This window comes from Petromyzon marinus, chromosome 6 (assembly GCF_048934315.1).
Source record: "Petromyzon marinus isolate PM22_M1 ecotype Great Lakes invasive population chromosome 6, UKy_Petmar_22M1.pri1.0, whole genome shotgun sequence".
NCBI lineage: Eukaryota > Metazoa > Chordata > Hyperoartia > Petromyzontiformes > Petromyzontidae > Petromyzon > Petromyzon marinus.
The window spans coordinates 2288188-2306595 of record NC_133672.1 but is presented as its reverse complement, the minus strand read 5'-3'; the positions used below and the strand labels follow the sequence as shown (position 1 = coordinate 2306595).

General features: G+C 43.6%; 1 protein-coding gene across 2 annotated transcripts; it reads right to left on the bottom strand.

Moving 5' to 3' along the window:
* Positions 1-2071: 2071 nt before the first annotated feature.
* ACTR10 (actin related protein 10) lies at positions 2072-18289 on the bottom strand. 2 transcript variants are annotated; one of them, XM_076063740.1, is made up of 13 exons: positions 18004-18289; positions 12181-12319; positions 10433-10505; positions 10043-10125; positions 9807-9915; positions 8913-9020; positions 7578-7645; positions 6318-6421; positions 5440-5519; positions 4649-4722; positions 4138-4219; positions 3373-3574; positions 2072-2830 (listed from the first exon to the last, which is right to left on the bottom strand). In XM_076063740.1, the coding sequence occupies exons 1-13, from the start codon at positions 18287-18289 to the stop codon at positions 2652-2654; spliced, it is 1587 nt and encodes a 528-aa protein (XP_075919855.1). In that variant the 3' UTR covers positions 2072-2651. The 2 variants fall into 2 exon arrangements, with proteins under 2 accessions (XP_075919855.1, XP_032804290.1); XM_032948399.2 differs by lacking the exon at positions 18004-18289 and having other exon boundaries at positions 12181-12349.
* Positions 18290-18408: the final 119 nt, after the last annotated feature.

The following is an 18408-nucleotide window of genomic DNA, read 5'->3' as shown; positions in this document are numbered from 1 at the left end:
ATTGTATGGCTGGTCTCAAAACATTTACATTTAATCTTCTTTGGTTTTAAACTAGTCAGGTTCCTTAAAGTCTCAATTGGTTCCTCGTGCTTCATCAACATTTTTTGATTGCATGGGGAAGTAGTGTTGGAAATGTGGGTCATTTTATTTTTGCATCGACCAAACAAATTTAATTCATTATGTACTTGTAAATGGCACTATATAATCATCACCAGTATTGAGCCATGACCTATCCACAGCTGGATAAAGCCTTCCCCCACACATGCCATCCCCCACATTCCTAAAATTCCACAATTCATCTCACTCCAGCACATTAACAAATGTTCCATCTCCACAATCATCCTCTGGGGTACTCTCTCTCCCCAGGCTATATAGCAATTGGATGTGGATATATGTACAGTGAGGGAAAAAAGTATTTGATCCCCTGCTGATTTTGTACATTTGCCCACTGACAAAGAAATGATCAGTCTATCATTTTAATGGTAGGTTTATTTGAACAGTGCGAGACAGAATAACAACAAAATCCAGAAAAAACGCATGTCAAAAATGTTATAAATTCATTTGCATTTTAATGAGGGAAATAAGTATTTGACCCCCTCTCAATCAGAAATATTTCTGGCTCCCAGGTGTCTTTTATACAGGTAACGAGCTGAGATTAGGAGCACACTCTTAAAGGGAGTGCTCCTAATCTCAGCTTGTTACCTGTATAAAAGACACCTGTCAACAGAAGCAATCAGATTCCAAACTCTCCACCATGGCCAAGACCAAAGAGCTCTCCAACGATTTCAGGGACAAAATTGTAGACCTACACAAGGCTGGAATGGGCTACAAGACCATTGCCAAGCAGCTTGGTGAGAAGGTGACAACAGTTGGTGTGATTATTCGCAAACAGAAGAAACACAAAAAAACTGCCAATCTCCCTCGGCCTGGGGCTCCATGCAAGATCTCACCTCGTGGAGTTGCAATGATCATGAGAACGGTGAGGAATCAGCCCAGAACTACACGGGAGGATCTTGTCAATGATTTCAAGGCAGCTGGGACCATAGCCACCAAGAAAACAATTGGTAACACAATACGCCGGAATGAATCCTGCAGCGCCCGCATGGTCGCCCTGCTCAAGAAAGCACATATACATGCCCGTCTGAAGTTTGCCAATGAACATCTGAATGATTCAGAGGACAACTGGGTGAAAGTGTTGTGGTCAGATGAGACCAAAATGGAGCTCTTTGGCATCAACTCAACTCGCCGTGTTTGGAGGAGGAGAAATGCTGCCTATGACCCCAAGAACACCATCCCCACTGTCAAACATGGAGGTGGAAACATTATGCTTTGGGGGTGTTTTTCTGCTAAGGGGACAGGAATTCACCGCATCAAAGGGACGATGGACGGGGCCATGTACCCTCAAATCTTGGGTAAGAACCTCCTTCCCTCAGCCAGGGCACTGAAAATGGGTCGTGGATGGGTATTCCAGCATGACAATGGCCCAAAACACACGGCCAAGGCAACAAAGGAGTGGCTCAAGAAGAAGCACATTAAGGTCCTGGAGTGGCCTAGACAGTCTCCAGACCTTAATCCTATAGAAAATCTGTGGAGGGAGCTGAAGGAACGAGTTGCCAAACGTTAGCCTCGAAACCTTAATGACTTGGAGAAGATCTGCAAAGAGGAGTGGGACAAAATCCCTCCTGAGATGTGTGCAAACCTGGTGGCCAACTACAAGAAACGTCTGACCTCTGTGATTGCCAACAAGGGTTTTGACACCAAATACTAAGTCATGTTTTGCAGAGGGGTCAAATACTTATTTCCCTCATTAAAATGCAAATCAATTTATAACATTTTTGACGTGTTTTTCTGGATTTTGTTGTTGTTATTCTGTCTCTCACTGTTCAAATAAACCTATTAAAATTAAAGACTGATCATTTCTTTGTCAGTGGGAAAACGTACAAAATCAGCAGGGGATCAAATACTTTTTTTCCCTCACTGTAATACAGCCATAAACTGTACATGTGGAATCGCTGAAAGTATTAAGCGTGATCTGTTGTCTTCAATATATAAAACATACATGGACATCACAGCCTGGCATGTATTTCCTTTATTGAACGGACTTATCAAAGCATTTACCACAGCTAATTCTAGCAAGCCTTGCTCACAACCGCACATATAGTATCAATGCATTTGTTAAAGAAAGATTGGTCAGACACATCAAACGCACAACCTTTCAATTACGAGCCTTCATGAAAACGAAAGTAGCAATGTAGTAAATGGAGTAAACCGAGTAACACATTAGTTGAATGTACAGTACAGCCCCTTTGTTGTCAATCCACTGCTGGATGAAGGCTTTCCCATGCCACAATGCTTATGGGTTTATTTGACCATACTTCACCATTTTGGTCAGTGTGAGTTCGTGAAGGTGCTCAGGAACATCAGATATCACTTGCCGCTGATGTCACCTGTAGACGTCAATTACACTTTGGTCGCCAGGTTAATAGCGCTGTCTGCTAACCACTGCACCACTTGTTAAATTAAACAATGTGCAGCTAATTAAAAACTCGTTTCAGGCCAAGCACTTTGAAGGTCGAGTGAGAAATGTTAATATAAAACAAAACATCTGTGCAACATAAATAATTTGCTGTCATGTCTGCCCCATTTAGGAGCTACTTGTCAGTGGAGAAGGCCCTCTTAAGCATGGGCACGGGGGTTTTGGGCTCGAGCAGCGAGTCCGGGGGAGGGTTGCCGAGGCTGCACCAGTCGGGGATTTTCCCCGTCTGCCCGTACAGCTCACGCGACACTGACCGGCTGCCCAGCACCTCCTGCAGGGCCCCGAATATGGCTCCTGTCGATAGAAGAATTGCACGAGTCAGTGACTTGATCCGTGTGCAAAAGCAGTCTCCGCTTTTCATGACAATAATCTCGACCGTTTGATTTAGTTAATTACGATTAATGAGACATTCGTATCTAATTCTGGGAAATAAACGTTGATTTTGTTTAGGTAAAGTAATTCTTGGTTTTGCCCAAATCTGGTGAAAAGGTTTTTTTTTACCTTCAGCAGATATCAGGTCTGTAACATTCTACTGCAATAACTGTTCGCATTAAATGCAACAATGTAAATGTCAACATTTGTAATCCGAGCTATGAAATTTCTTATACAAAAACAATGTAAGTTGCCAAAGATGGATTTAATTAAACCAGTGTTGTATTCGATTCAATATCTTGATCTGGTTGAATGGAAGAAATGACACCCAAACCTGCTCTTGAGTGGAGAACTCAAGAGAAAAATTAAACATCTCATCCACCACAAGATGCTTCAGTAACTTTATTTAAGGGGGTGACCGTGTATGCATTGCAGTATGTATGTAGGGGGAGAGAGGGCAGCACCTCCAAGCCAGGCCACATAGTTGGGCTTGGCGGGAGGCGTGTGCACGCAGACGCTGGTCACGGACAGCACCGCCTGGTACTTGGGCTGCTGTAGCAGCTGCTTTATTTCGGCTAGCAGGCGGTGGGTGAAGCCCGGCAGTTGCGCCGTGCCCCCCATCACCACCAGGTTCTTTGCCAGGGTCGTGCGCAGGTCCATGGGGCACTGTTGGGCATTGATGGAAGCACCGTCAAATCTCATTAAACAGGTGCAAGCTAGACTGATGATGGGCCAACGCCTACACCAAAAGCTCCTTCATGCAGCACTGTATTGCTAACGGTTGATGGTGATGAAGGTATCAAAATATTTAACCGATATTCACAATCTGACAAATGGTTAAAACATCACCTTAGCGATTTGCAATGGAATCGTGAGAATGTCAAAAATTTGACATAGGTGAACTTTTACTGACATGTAAAATATTGCCTTTCTCAACAATCACATCCCCTACCACTGTTAGATTCCCAGCCAGATATGCGTGTTGAAAATAACAGTTACTGCACCTCAGTGGTTAGCAAAAACGAAAGGAAAAGAAGGCACAGACGAGACATGTTTGGCTGTGGTAAAGCCAACTCTTCCCACAGATATTTTACCATAGAAATATTGCCTTACGATCGAAACGTCATAGTTTTCTGTTATTTTTGATTATTTTCTTTGAACCTATCTACGTGACTTTACTGAAAGACCCAAGAATATAGACAGGACTCAATTTGATGAGCAGGCCTCACCTTAACCAAGCAGTCCAGCATGAGGGTGGCCACGGATTTCTCCTCATTGTCCTGCACAAAAAGAATCTCGCACAGAGAGTCCCTGCAAAGCAAAGGAAACACCTCAAATTCACTGACTTTTCTGAATTTGTTGTAATAAATTTGAGCAGTAAAAATGAAAATTCCAATGTGCAAGATAATGCAAAAAACCTTTTTAAAACGCTTACAAAATATTTAACAAAAATTTATTATGTGTGCATTTTACATCAATTATGGTTTTTAGTTTTGAGATTTTAGGCATTCTCCTTGCAAGAGCGTGACTGGTTTTTGGTGTCACTTGTTGCAAAAGAGTCTTGCAGTCATAATTTGTTCTCACCCGATAAAATAAAAGTAAATAATCAGACTTTTCTCAATACTTGAATAGCTTGTCATCATTAATTATTACTCAAGGCTTCAAGCTACTGTGCAACCTGGTGTACTACAGGAGTGCCCCTGAAAATTGCCAGGGATATGAGCTGCATGAAGAACGTACCTGATCTCTCCCTTGACAATCAGAATGTTCTCACCGTCCAAAGGGTATGAGACATCTGGCGGGGGAGTCGGCCGCTGTCATGGCACACACCAACACACACGATCGTAATATGGGCAAGAAAAACGAATGCATTGCCATGCTTTCACTTTTTAACACTCTTAAAAAAATCAAGTTTTCAATGAAGGTTGAAATCGCTAATGCATTGGGGCTCTGTCTATTTGTCTGCCTGCCTTATGTGTGTGTATGTCTGGAGCAGAGGGTGTTTCTACTGTAGTATTTGGTAATAGTGCCAGGTGGAGGGATTACCCCTGGGACACCCTCGGAGTGCACCTTGCCGGGCATAAGTGCCATAGTGACGTCATCGCCACTTAGTGGCAAATGGCGGCTGTTTATCGTTGTTGTTGTAGCAGAGGGTCACAATAACTCTAAATAGCAATAAAACTGCTAAAGATGATCCAATTTAAATAACATTTTAGTAAAAAGTTGTGTTACTATTAGAGACACACCCTATAGGAAATTAGCTAATTGTATTAAAGAGTTGTCCAAAACTTGCCAATAAAAACCAACGACAATGGATACGGCTGTTTGGCCACACTTCCCAATGACTTCATTCTGCGTGACATCATCTCGTTGTGCGGCTCCGAAGGTAACAACATCACTAATACTGTACTTCCAAGGAAAGCATTAAATTCTACTTCTGTAGAATTTTTTTCATTTAAATTCAGATCCCTTTTTCAGTCATATTATATATTTAGTGAATACAATAAATCCTACGTGAGCTTTGAACGGACCTTGGCGGACGCCTCCGTTGGGAAGCGGGCGGCCTGCAGATTCTGGCCACGCAGCAGGTCCGACACAAAGCACGTGCGAACTGCGACAGGTAAATCACAAACCCAGAATGAATGACACAGCCAATAAAATCCTGAAGCACGACATTTAAAAATCTCCAAAACATTGTGCACACATTCTTTCAAACAAAGCCCATATCCTCATGTGCCTATGGAGGATATTCCAATTCCTATGGCAAGGATCAGTGAGTGTATCCTTGCCACAAGCACTGTCTACCCATCAAGCAGCACCCCTCAAAAGTTTGGTGGTCACTGTTTTGACTCCAGAGAAATTAATTCTGGCAAGGACATGAACTCACAATCTTACATTTGGATGCCTGCTGCTTTACTGTGCTGTGAGATCACAGCTCTGGGGAATAGATCTCACACAAAAAACGAAATACAATCATCTAAAAAACGTTACTCTTAAATCTCATGCGTAAATATATATGTCCAGTTTTAATATCATACTATAATTAACAATACCCTTGAATTCACCAAAGCAGACAACTGCGCTAATCACCACTTACACACCACATCTAAGCCAAGGACATTCCTGCAATCAGCATGCAAAACATGCCATGCAACTAAACAAGAGCAGATGTTCAGATTATAATGTAGCTAAATGGCCTAATTAACATAATATGAACAATAAATCGTGACTTTAAAAAATGTTATCATGCCACAAGCCATTTTGACGGCTTTCATGCAGAGGCATTGCACGAGACAGGCCGAGGGCAGCAGGTTCATGCGCACGATATGCCGTTGCCCGGGAGTGGGGGGTGGGTGTGCAGTTGTAATATTAATTCATGCACTTGTGTTGGCGCTTTGTAATGCACTACCTTTGATATCCTCCAAAACATCCTCGGGTAGCAGAGAGGGGCTCTGACTGGGCTCGCTGGTGGCTTCCGCTGGGCTTCCTTCCTGCAGCATGGACCTCAGCTCTCTGCAATGACCAACCGGCACAATGAATGAATTCATATTTTTTTATCTACCAATTCCATCATTCGAAGCAAGACACAATCCAAAATATGTGATACTTTGAACAACCCCCAAATGATGGTCATGGGCCACCTTAGCCCATGTTAGGGATAAACTAAGAGGGAAGGAGGAAATGTTTATAAAGGTTTTGGAGCCTTACCTTAGATCCCCTCCTGTAGAGATCGCAGATTAACAAGGTATGGGAGATTCCGAATTTTTTTTGGGTTAGGTCATGTATAAAATACCATAAATCCTCCACCCGACAAAAGCAAATTAATAAAAATGTCAAATGAATCAAACGTGCCATATGTATTGCTTTCCAAAGCACTGGTGTGTTGTAACACAGCTCAACACTTATTTTCTACCACATACTTAGGGTGTGTGACTGGTTTCTAACATGCGTTTAGAGCAACATATATTTTTTCATGAAATTCAAATGTGACTTTCAGAAGTACAACCATACTGCCCTCTAGTGATGTCGCTGCAGCATAACTTCTGTATCTTCTAATACAAGATATGGTACAAGACTTGCAAACAAATGTGTCACAACAAACCCACACGATGGATAAGTCAAGATGCTTGGTGCATGGTGAGAGCCGGTCAAATTAGGCCATTGGGAGTCATTGTGCTCCAGGACATTTCAGCACCATGATAGCTACTTTTTTCGGGTTTAGGTTTCAATGCTGAATCAATTGTTTTACTTAACCGAAAATGTAAACTGCCATGCCATCAATTGAAGACATTTTGATAAAAATAACAAAATGTTCTTTGGATTTAACATTTCTTCAAGCGGTTTGGAGTTGTGGCACAGTGGTTAGCGCTCTACACTATGAATCCAGCCACTAGGGTTTGATGACCGGCCACGGCTGACATCAGTGGTGGCACCTCAGGTCCTGGGGCTCTCTCCCTTCTCCAACCCACACTGACCAGTATGGTGAAGTATGGTCAATCAACCCAATGACTAACTTGGAAAGGGATGGAATTTTTCCAGCAGTGGATTGACAAACAGCTGTAAATTGTATTGTTTCTTTAAGAACATTCCTGATGAGTGTGTCTATCCAAGGGAAACCCTCGCAAAACCTCTGTGCCCATGTGACAGAGACGTCCAAGTCAGAGCTGACCTGTGTAATGCTTTTCCTCCCAGCGGCATTGCCTCCCAGGCGCTGACTACCGGGATGCCTTCACAGACCTGACATCACTCAGGAAAACTTAAGTCAAAGTAATTTCAAAAAATTCCAGAACAATTACGCATCAAGCATTTTCACGTGGTAAACAGCCACATGGCTCAAACATTCTTAAAGTTAGAAATACTGAAAGTTTCTCACAACTGAGCACATGAACGAGGAGGAGATGGGTCATTTAACACAGTATACATCTTTTTTTTAAGAATAACCTTTCTGATATGGCTATACGTGGTCTGTTTTCACACTTTTCAGATTCATCCTCTCGCAAACAGGCAGAGGAAAGACTCCTTGAGGCTCCGAATGAAAAATATGTTTTGCCCGGAATGCACGACTTTAAGGTCGGCTAACGACCTATGTTTAGTCATTTCCATACACATACAGGTTCAGTCTGAATTCATAGTCTTTGCATGCGTGTCAGTATGCTTATGATCTATGCGTACCTAAAGATTTGGCTCTTTTTAAAGCAGCAGTTGATATTACAAATATCCCCATTTTCAGGAATAAAGCATGCACTTTTGTGCAGCCATTCTTAAAAAAAACCTTTTATGTCAAAGGGACTGTTCTTATTCACAGTCCTAATCATAACAAAAGGTTAAATAAGTTACATTTGGCCAACTCTCTGACTTGCAAAATGGTATATCCACACAATGAGAAAATAAATCACCCTTTAGCCAAACACATCGAATATTAATTATATGGGATGCATAATTAATTTCACAACACCCACTACCCAACCTAAACTACCATGATTATTTCAACTAGTCTCTGTAATCCTCAGCATTTCCTGAAGGTCAGTCAACCAAACATTGAGATCCTCATATTCTTTGGGCCTTTAGGTAAAGTCACGTAGATAGGTTAAAAAAAACTACGACGTTTCGATCGCAATGATGGAAGCACCGTCATCAGGTGGAGAAAAAAAGAATATGAATTCCTGCAGTCACGAAAGCTTTAAGATTGAGATTCTCCTTTCATTCTCTTTGGTTCTATTCGGTGAAGTCACGTAGGTAAAAAATAAAACAAAAATCACGACGTTTTGGCCACAACACAAGTGGCCTTCATCAGGTGAAGGGACCGTACTGTCGAGAGGACAGCGTTGTGGCCGAAACGTCGTGATTTTTGTTGTTTTATTTTTTACCTACGTGACTTTACCGAATAGAACCAAAGAGTATGGATCCTTGCAGTCACGAAAGCTTCAAATCGAGAATCCTCCTTTCATTGACAATGTTGCTTTTAATCGTGTTTTGAATTAACCTGAAATTAATTCAAGGATACAGGTAGGACCAAAGTTTCATTGTATCCACAGTCCATAACAAGTGCTGTGTTGATGCCCAGGGTCAGAACAGCCATGAGGTGACTTGGCGCAAACAGAACCGAGGGGACCTGCAAAATATCAAACAAATATTGAGTGAAACCACTCAACGAACACCATGCAGCCAGCAGGGTAAAACATCACTCGGAACGAGTGACGTTTCTACCAGATACAAGTCACCACGTCTACAATGCAAAATAAACCCTGGCAAGTAAGGTCTTTAAATAATTATTTTTAATATTAAGAACATCAATGAGCTCTGTATGAATAATAGGCGGCTTACCTTATAGTTATGTTTTATTTTTATGTGCAGGCTGCGCTGGTTAGTACTGAGATTTGGCATCTGGCAGTCGGCTTGTTTTACTTTGTTTGAGAAGCTGCCATAGTTCATGATATTTGCTTATAAGCATCACACGAAATATGTGTTTGCATACTAACAATGCCCATTAGATACCCAGCAATGCATCAAACCCAAGAGCCATCTTCAAACTGAAGCAACAACTCAAATGTTATCGCTGGCAAACAGGCATCCAGGAGGATACGCAAGGATTTTAGGATAAGGATTTCATTTAGAGGCTGCTTAATTAATATAAACCATTTCAATGCCATGCTGCAGTCTAGCCAAGGGGACCTCCAGTGGCAGCTGTCCCGTGTGGTACAAGATATGTACAGCACCTGCCTACAAATGACCATTAGTCTGCCAGAAAGGTTGCAATGTTACTGTGTGGTTTATCTCAATGAAGTAATCGGAGAGCAATTTATAACTTTTGGAAAAAATGCGGACCATGATTTTACACTGCACTGTGTAGGCAAGAAAGGCTGTGCACAGAACTGTTGGTGCCAAGTGGAGGCCATGCCTCGAAGTGCTTGAAGAAGACCCGAGCGACGGCTTCACGGAAGTAGGTCGGACACAGCATGGACTCCACGACCACGACGCGCCGGTCCCGTGGGTTTACGAGCAGGTGCCTGGACAACAAGTATACATGTGCGTGAATGAGTGCCATCGTGTCGCTCACCTGTTTTGTAACCATTAACTTTCAGTTTCTAATAATGCTCTACTGGAGTAAGTCCGTGAGACCGGTCTGGGAAGCACCTGAAGTAAAGCATGTGTATGAAGTCCTTCAGGTTCTGGTAGAGCTCATCCGTGTTGACATGATATTGCACCACTTTCACCGGCTGTGAGCACACACCACACAGAGGGGTGTTGGTTATTATAAACAAGCATCAAGAATGTTATTAGAAAAAGCATCTTCCGCAAAATTTACATCTTCATTGATTTATGCAGGAAATGCATGGAAAATTTTACTTAATGCAACCGACTCCAATGGCTTGTTGCATGTTCCTTAATTTCTACTGCTTATAATGACATCAGCTATCCTAAAAAATATTTTATGCATATGACCCACACATGTTTACAAGACGATATCTGTATTTAAAGGCTGGACAATCGTAAGATCCATTGCGTTGGAGGGGATAGGCATACCGTGGACGTCCCCGGACCCTTCACCTCACTGGGCAGGATGCACCGTGGCCCGGGCTCCCCTGCAAATCCACATCTGGAAATACACGTAGCACACATCGCCTTCGTTAATACACTGCCAGCGAAGTACAAATAAATAGTGTATGATTTAAAGCGTTACATCTTTACACACGTCTATTTTATACAAGAGCAGACAAGTATCACATTGTACAATTCAAACCTAACGTTTGTGTGCTGGTTTAACCTTGATTAGAGATCACCATCACAGTTTAAACATGATCATTACACAAGTGTGCGCACTGGTTCGCTCCGACCAGGAATCAGCACTGCAGCACATCCGCATTATACAATACCAAGTACTTCAACTTTATTGGATAGCATCAGTATATTATAGCCATGTTCAATCCTACGTGGTAGCTGTATACCAGTTTCACCCTTAGTAGTGATCATCAGTGCAGTGTAGCCTTGTCACATGTGACAAGAATGTTAACACTGTCATCACGCATTTTAAAGATCATCATTGGAGCACTGCCCATGTTGACAATACAAGACAGGTGTGTTCAACAATACCGGCATCACCATTAACACATTCCTGTGGAGGGAGCAGGTAGGAACGTTGAGTTGCTCGGTCAATGGCCAGGGTCAACGGCGGCACCACGTGGTGTATTCCGCACAATATGCCCGACTGTGAGGGCGGGCACAAGCCGGCGTGAGTAGGTTAAACGTTGAGTTTTATAAGGGCACCACGGGGTGACCAGCCCCTACCCACCCAGCCCCTCCCCACCCAGCCCCTCCCCACCCTCCCCACCCAGCCCCTCCCCCACCCTCCTCACCCAGCCCCTCCCCACCCTCCCCACCCAGCCCCTCCCCACCCTCCCCACCCAGCCCCTCCCCCACCCTCCCCACCCAGCCCCACCCTCCCCACCCAGCCCCACCCTCCCCACCCAGCCCCTCCCCACCCTCCCCTCTCCACCCAGCCCCACCCCTCCCAGTTTTGGATGCACGACGGACGGACACAATAATCCCCTGTGGGCTGGTGGTGTAACCAGGAGGTTCCTACCAGTAAAATAATTCTAAGTGCAGTGTCCGTAACGTTACATTGATATTACATTAACATGGTAGATCTCTGTAACGCAGTCAATGTGCGTACAGTAACACGGCATATCCGACAGTCACAAAACCCATTACTCTTTAACCGCCCACACCCATGACAGTATTGTGCATGGCGTGACTCATTTTCTACAGATGTTGGTTTGCAAAAAAACATTACGTTTTAGAGAATTAAATGGGGGTCACAAGACATCTGGGCCACCACCGTACTGTACCACCACAATACCGAGGTTGAGCGAATGTAAGAGACCATCACGAAGGCCCAGGTCAGTAGCGTGAACGCGGGAAGTCCATAAATCCCCCTTTTGTCAATTCCACTGCTGGATGAGGGCCCCACCACACCGTGCCGATCGTGGGGGTTATGTGACCATACTTCACCACGTTGGTCAGTGCGGGTTGGCGGCGGCCGGCACTGCCCTCTGCTGCCCACCACCCAGCCTATAACAACCCTTTATGCATGGTGGGTCACCCAGCCAAGCGTCGTCCAGACCCAAACCCCGCTTGGCCCCCTAGACCTGGCGGAATGGGGGCGCATTATTCCAGACTCAAGAGGCCCAAAGCCACCATAGACCAGAAGAGACAACACGAGTGGCGATGAGGCGCCCTGGGCGAGCCCCGTGGCCTCCCCTGGCCCGACTCACTTGGTGAAGGCGGCGCCGAAGTCGAACACCACCGCTGTCTTCTCGCCACCGATGCCCAAGCCCTCGAACAGCGGCATCGCTGCCTTCCCGGTGGTGCACCAAACTCCTCCAATCCCCCCCGACCGCTCGGGCAAGAGCTCTACAATCCCCAGTGCACACAGGATATAAGCACTACAAACTCTAGCGCATATAGGCTATGGAACTATAATCCCAAGTGCACACAGGCTATGGCATTGTAATCCCTAGTCCATACAGACTGGTACTACAATCCCTAGTTCGCATAGAATACAGTACTGGAATATCTAGTGCACATAGGCTTAAGCACTATAATCCCCAGTTCATACACGCTACGGCACTGGAATCCCTAGTGCATACGGACAATGTAACTACAATCCCCAATGCCTACAGGCTATGGTATTACAATCCTTAGTGCATACAAGCTGCATTCACTACAATTCTCTCGTCTGATTAACAATGTATATTTAGTATCGGAGCCTCAATTAATATCAGCCAGCTCTGTAGTTTAGTTGTGTATGGGTGCCCTAAACAGGGTACGTGAAACACGCCGAGAATGACGTGATCTGTGCACATCACCAGCGCCTGAGAGTCACGGTTATGGAATCATCGCAACCCTGTAGACCCCCCTTATCAATGTCCTAACTTCTTCTTTGGTTTTCGGTAAAGTCACGTAGAATGAGAATAAAATAATAAATTGATAAAATAAAATAACACAATAATTTTCTCACGACGTTTCGGCCACAACACAAGCGGCCTTCATCAGGTGAAGGGACGAGACTGTCTGGAGGACAGCGCTGGAGTGAAAAAGCCACGCTCAGATCGCGACCTTTAAGCTGTGTGAGAAGAAACAGAGCGCCTTGACAAAGGAATTAGCATAGAATTTAGCATTGAAATGGCTGAGTGATTAGCTTGTGACTGGTCACAGAAAAGGCTATGTTAAAGTTAAAGCATACACATCCGCAGAGGCACCCCTTGACAAAGGAATTAGCATAGAATTTAGCATTGAAATAGCTGAGTGATTAGCTTGTAACTGGTCACAGAAATAGCTATGTTAAAGTCAGAGCATATACATTCACAGAGGCACCTAGTACAAATCAAACAGGAGAATTTAGGATTGAAATAACTAGGCGAATTTAGCATTGAAATAACTGAGTGATTAGCTTGTGACTGGTCACAGAAATGGCTATGTTGAAGTCAAGGCCTACACATCTGAGCTATTCACAGTAACTGGGTATACACTACATTATATAATGAGTACTATATAGTGAACCAATAAAAAATATATAAATTACCTCAATGTTATCAATAAACTCTATATATTCTCCAATCAGCTAAGCTACCAACAATAAGTCGTTATATATCACAATGCTATATGGCGAAAAAAATGGGTGGATTCTTACCCTCAACTTTAGCAACACGGATAGCTACGGGCCCCGTTCATATAACGACTTATTGGTGGTAGCTTAGCTGATTGGAGAATATATAGAGTTTATTGATAACATTGAGGTAATTTATATTTTAGTTTTTTATTTGTTCACTATATAGTATTCATTATATATTGTAGTGTATACCCAGTTACTGTGAATAGCTCAGATGTGTAGGCCTTGACTTCAACATAGCCATTTCTGTGACCAGTCACAAGCTAATCACTCAATTATTTCAATGCTAAATTCGCCTAGTTATTTCAATGCTAAATTCTCCTGTTTGATTTGTACTAGGTGCCTCTGTGAATGTATATGCTCTGACTTTAACATAGCTATTTATGTGACCAGTTACAAGCTAATCACTCAGCTATTTCAATGCTAAATTCTATGCTAATTCCTTTGTCAAGGGGTGCCTCTGCGGATGTGTATGCTTTAACTTAGCTATTTCAATGCTAAATTCTATGCTAATTCCTTTGTCAAGGGGTGCCTCTGCGGATGTGTATGCTTTAACTTTAACAAAGCCATTTCTGTGACCAGTCACAAGCTAATCACTTAGCCATTTCAATGCTAAATTCTATGCTAATTCCTTTGTCAAGGCGCTTTGTTTCTTCTCACACAGCTTAAAGGTCGTGATCTGAGCGTGGCTTTTTCACTCCAGCGCTGTCCTCCAGACAGTCTCGTCCCTTCACCTGATGAAGGCCGCTTGTGTTGTGGCCGAAACGTCGTGAGAATATTATTGTGTTATTTTATTTTATCAATTTATTATTTTATTCTCATTCTACGTGACTTTACCGAAAGAACCAAAGAAGATGAATCCTTGCAGTCACGGAAGCTTTCAATCGAAATGTCCTAACTTATTATTACAATGTTCATCCTACAAAGGCCCATCACAAGGGAGAAACACAAATAGACAGCAAAAACATGTTTTTGAAACGGCCGTACGCCGTATGGACCTGAAAACCCAATTTCCCTGTACAAGAATACGGGGTAAACCGTATGGTGGTATGTCATTGGTGACGTTTTAAATGTTCGATTTTCGAAAGCGTATGTTGTCAATGAAACCATATATATTTTAGAAAATTGAACGTTATACGGATTAAAGCAAACGAATCTGCCACACCCAGGCACTGAAGTCAAAACTCAGCTCACACGGCCACGACAAAGCCCCACACGATACGGGGAGACTGCTTTAGAATTTACAAAGCACACACAGCTTCGTTATTATATCGCACCGAACGTGACAGTTTAAGGGGCCGTCCATAAATGACGTCACGCGATTTTGGACAATTTTTGACCCCCCCCCTTCGTCACACGGCGTCACAAAAAGTCAGACCTCCCCCTCAAATGTGACGTCACAAAGCTCTGCCCCCCCCCCCAAAAGAAAATAAAACATGCTTCAAATTGATTTAAACTATTGTCATTGTAGCGCGTATTTAATGTGGCGCTGCACTCTGATGTTGTAGGAGAAAACATTTATTAAAAAGTATATTTAATTAAGTAGAACGTGTTGTCTATATTTATTTAAAGTTGCGCATTTTTACGTGACGTCACATTTATCAACTCCCCCTCCCCTTGTCACACATCGTCCCCAGGTGCGTGACGTCATTTATGGACGGCCCCTAACACGTAGCAGGCTTTCGCGACCAATGTCATCCATAAGAGGTTATTTGGGGGGGTTAGATCGTGTAAATATATAAATGTTGTGTCGTTAAACCCGCCACCACCCGACACAGCCAACTAGTAAGGGTTGTCACGTAAACAGAACGTGGCCAATTCGTCACTAGTACAGCACTAACCGGTTGTGTGTTGGAGAGCCAAGCCACAACATTTAAAAACAGTACGGCGTTTCGTCAGTAATTACATCTGGCAGCTCACCGGCATTTATCAATGCGTAATTACAACTCGCTTCATCAGGCTCTTCGCCTGTCGCCTGATAAAGCTAGTTGTAATTACTGGCGAAACGTCGTATTTGTAGATTTACGCGATCTAACCCAAAAAAAACCTCTAACGTGCCACACAAAAACAAATCGGTCTTACGTACAAAGTACACGCGGATAAAAATGTCTCGTTCATATATCCCTTCGTCTACATCAAAAATACAAGTCTGTTTTACACATTCCGTCAGCAACACGGCCTTTTTTTCTGGGGTGCATAATTTCAGCAGCTTTGATTCGATACAAGCGAACCCGTGGACCGGTTTCGACACCCAGTGTCTCATCAGCAGATTCAGGTACGCATGAATAAATGCCGGTGAGCTGCTAGATGTTAAAGTCAAGGACCCCCCTCTGTAAGAAATGTGGTTATTTACATTATCCACAGGCAGCCTGTTGTACATGGCTAGTGCACACATATGCCTCTCTGTACACACCATAGTCCGCACTGACGCGCCTGTTATTGATCGATATTGTCTTCGGTTTCACAGAGGCAGACTATTATACAGTACAAAGGAACGGATTCTTTTTACGTGCTTTTCTTTACATGTAAGTCCTTCATTTTCCACATCATGTATAATGTAATATTTTTCTTTGTATATATATATTTTAAATGGTATTAATCTTTTTGACCCTCCAGTTATCTGTTTTAGTTTTTTCCTCCTCAAACTCTGGGTTTCCAGTTCTTACCAAGAGACATTTTCACACATTTATGTATATTTTTTATTTCTTCATATCTCACTCATCATCAGCCATGATCAATCCACTGCTGGATCAAACCCTTCCCAAGATCTCTCACGGTCTTATAATGGCAAAAATCCACTCAGTACCTCCACAGGAGCCAATTTGATCGCTCCATCTCCACTCTGGACGTCCTCTCGGGCATTTTCCCTACTTTGGCTGCCACTCTTTTTCTCGTCTCGCCCATCCGGCCATCATCTTTACTCACGATGTGTCCTGCCCAAGTCCACTTTACTTTTCTTCATGGTCAATATGCTGTTCTCAAAATATTGCTTGGAGAAATAAAGACAAATGTAAATGGAGACAATATTTGCTATCTTAGGTTTTCGGATTGCAGAAATGATAACATCCATTTCAGAGAGAAAAAAGCTAATTATAAATCCGGTGTATGTAACTTTTAAAAGAGACTTGCAGTTTCAATGAGCCTCCACCAGGTTAGCTGAAGGCCATATTGATTATTGTTTTTTTATGTAGCATTAAAACGCACATTCACAAAGTGCACTCATGAAATTAAAAAAACTACACTCTTTTTTATTTAACCAGGTAAGGCTCACTGAGCTATATAGCTCTTTTTCAGAAGCGACCTGACCACAAAGGATAACTCAACGAAGTGGCTTATAATGTGGAAATGTATAGCAGCTGAATACTCTAAACGCATGTTTGTAAATGTGGGGGGGGGGGGGACCGGGGGGGGGGGAGGCTGGAGAAAAATCCACGTGACCACGGGAAGAGAGCCACGCAAACTCCAAATATACAACAGGCGTCAGGGTCGTGATTGAACATGCTGCAACCTCCTGTATACCAAGCGAGGTGATTAACATCTCGCCATCTCGCCACCATAGAAATACAATAATGCGTGCGTTCGAATACAACCACGCCCGACTCACACCTGAATTAGAAGCTTATATAATTGGAAGATGGATTTTTAAAAAGATATACAGGTTGCATAAAAAATGTTAACACTCTCGAGAATTTGCAACAATACCACAATAAATGTGCCTCTGGGTTCTGGAGACCACCTGGATAAGATTCCAGGCATGTGTTGACAACGATGGCGAACAAGTGGAGAGACTTTTTGAAGCTATTAACATACATTTGTTATCATGTCACAGTGTATTATTCGTCCTTTTTCCCATTAAAAACGATAGTCCCATGTAAGTGTTAACATTGTTTTGAAGCACCCTGTAATATAAACCCAATGGACTGCACATTTTCAAAGTGTACCCCCACCAAAAAAAATCCCCGTACAGCCGCGTTCATTCGTACGCGGCCTCGTCTTGTGTTGACAAGCAGCCAAGCCCCCCCCCGCCCCCCCCCCCCGCTCACATTTACGCACTGCCTCTCTCAGGACTCTTGCTAATTCGCAATTACCGCGCTAATCTGTCTACTAAATTACAGCGGCTCACACACCCCGTTGGTTGAAACGCAGCTCACGTTTAAATTACGACTGCGTGGCGGTGTATTTGGTAGTTTCCGAGAAGCCATCGCCAGTGAAATCACCACCATCCATTCTTTATCCACTGCTCTTTTCTTCATCCCTCAATTTTGCATTCTTCGGACCAATTGCATGATATCGACCAGCACTGGTGCACCGTCGTATGTACGAGTATAGCCGTGCATGCGGTATAAATGCGCACGCGTGTACGGGCGGAGGTTGCCTTTTGAAGTAGCCGATCGCGATATTGCCGCACGGAGCGCATGCCAAGTACCTTGGGCCGTCGCAGCCCCAGCATCATCATCGCGTGTTTGTCTGCCGTGTTGTTGTTGTGCGCGCATCTGCGCACGTGCGCGCGCGATAACGCAGCGCGTGCACCCGACCCTGACCGGCTCCGCCTGCGCGATGCGGCGACCCCCCCGGCATGGATTGCCGAGGACAGAAGCAAAAAAATCCATCCCAATGTTTTTTTCTCTCTCTCTCTCTCCCTCTTCTCGCGCGAGCAGCTTCTGCAAGCAGCCAGACGCAAACCCTGCAGGGCTCGGGCGCCTCCCTTTCATCTCCTAACCGCGTCCTGTCGCATCCCATCAAATCTCATCACATTTTCCATCCACGTTTGATTTGTACGGCTTTTTTTATATACCTTGGGTGTGCCAGCGAGAAATCCCTTAATGATAAA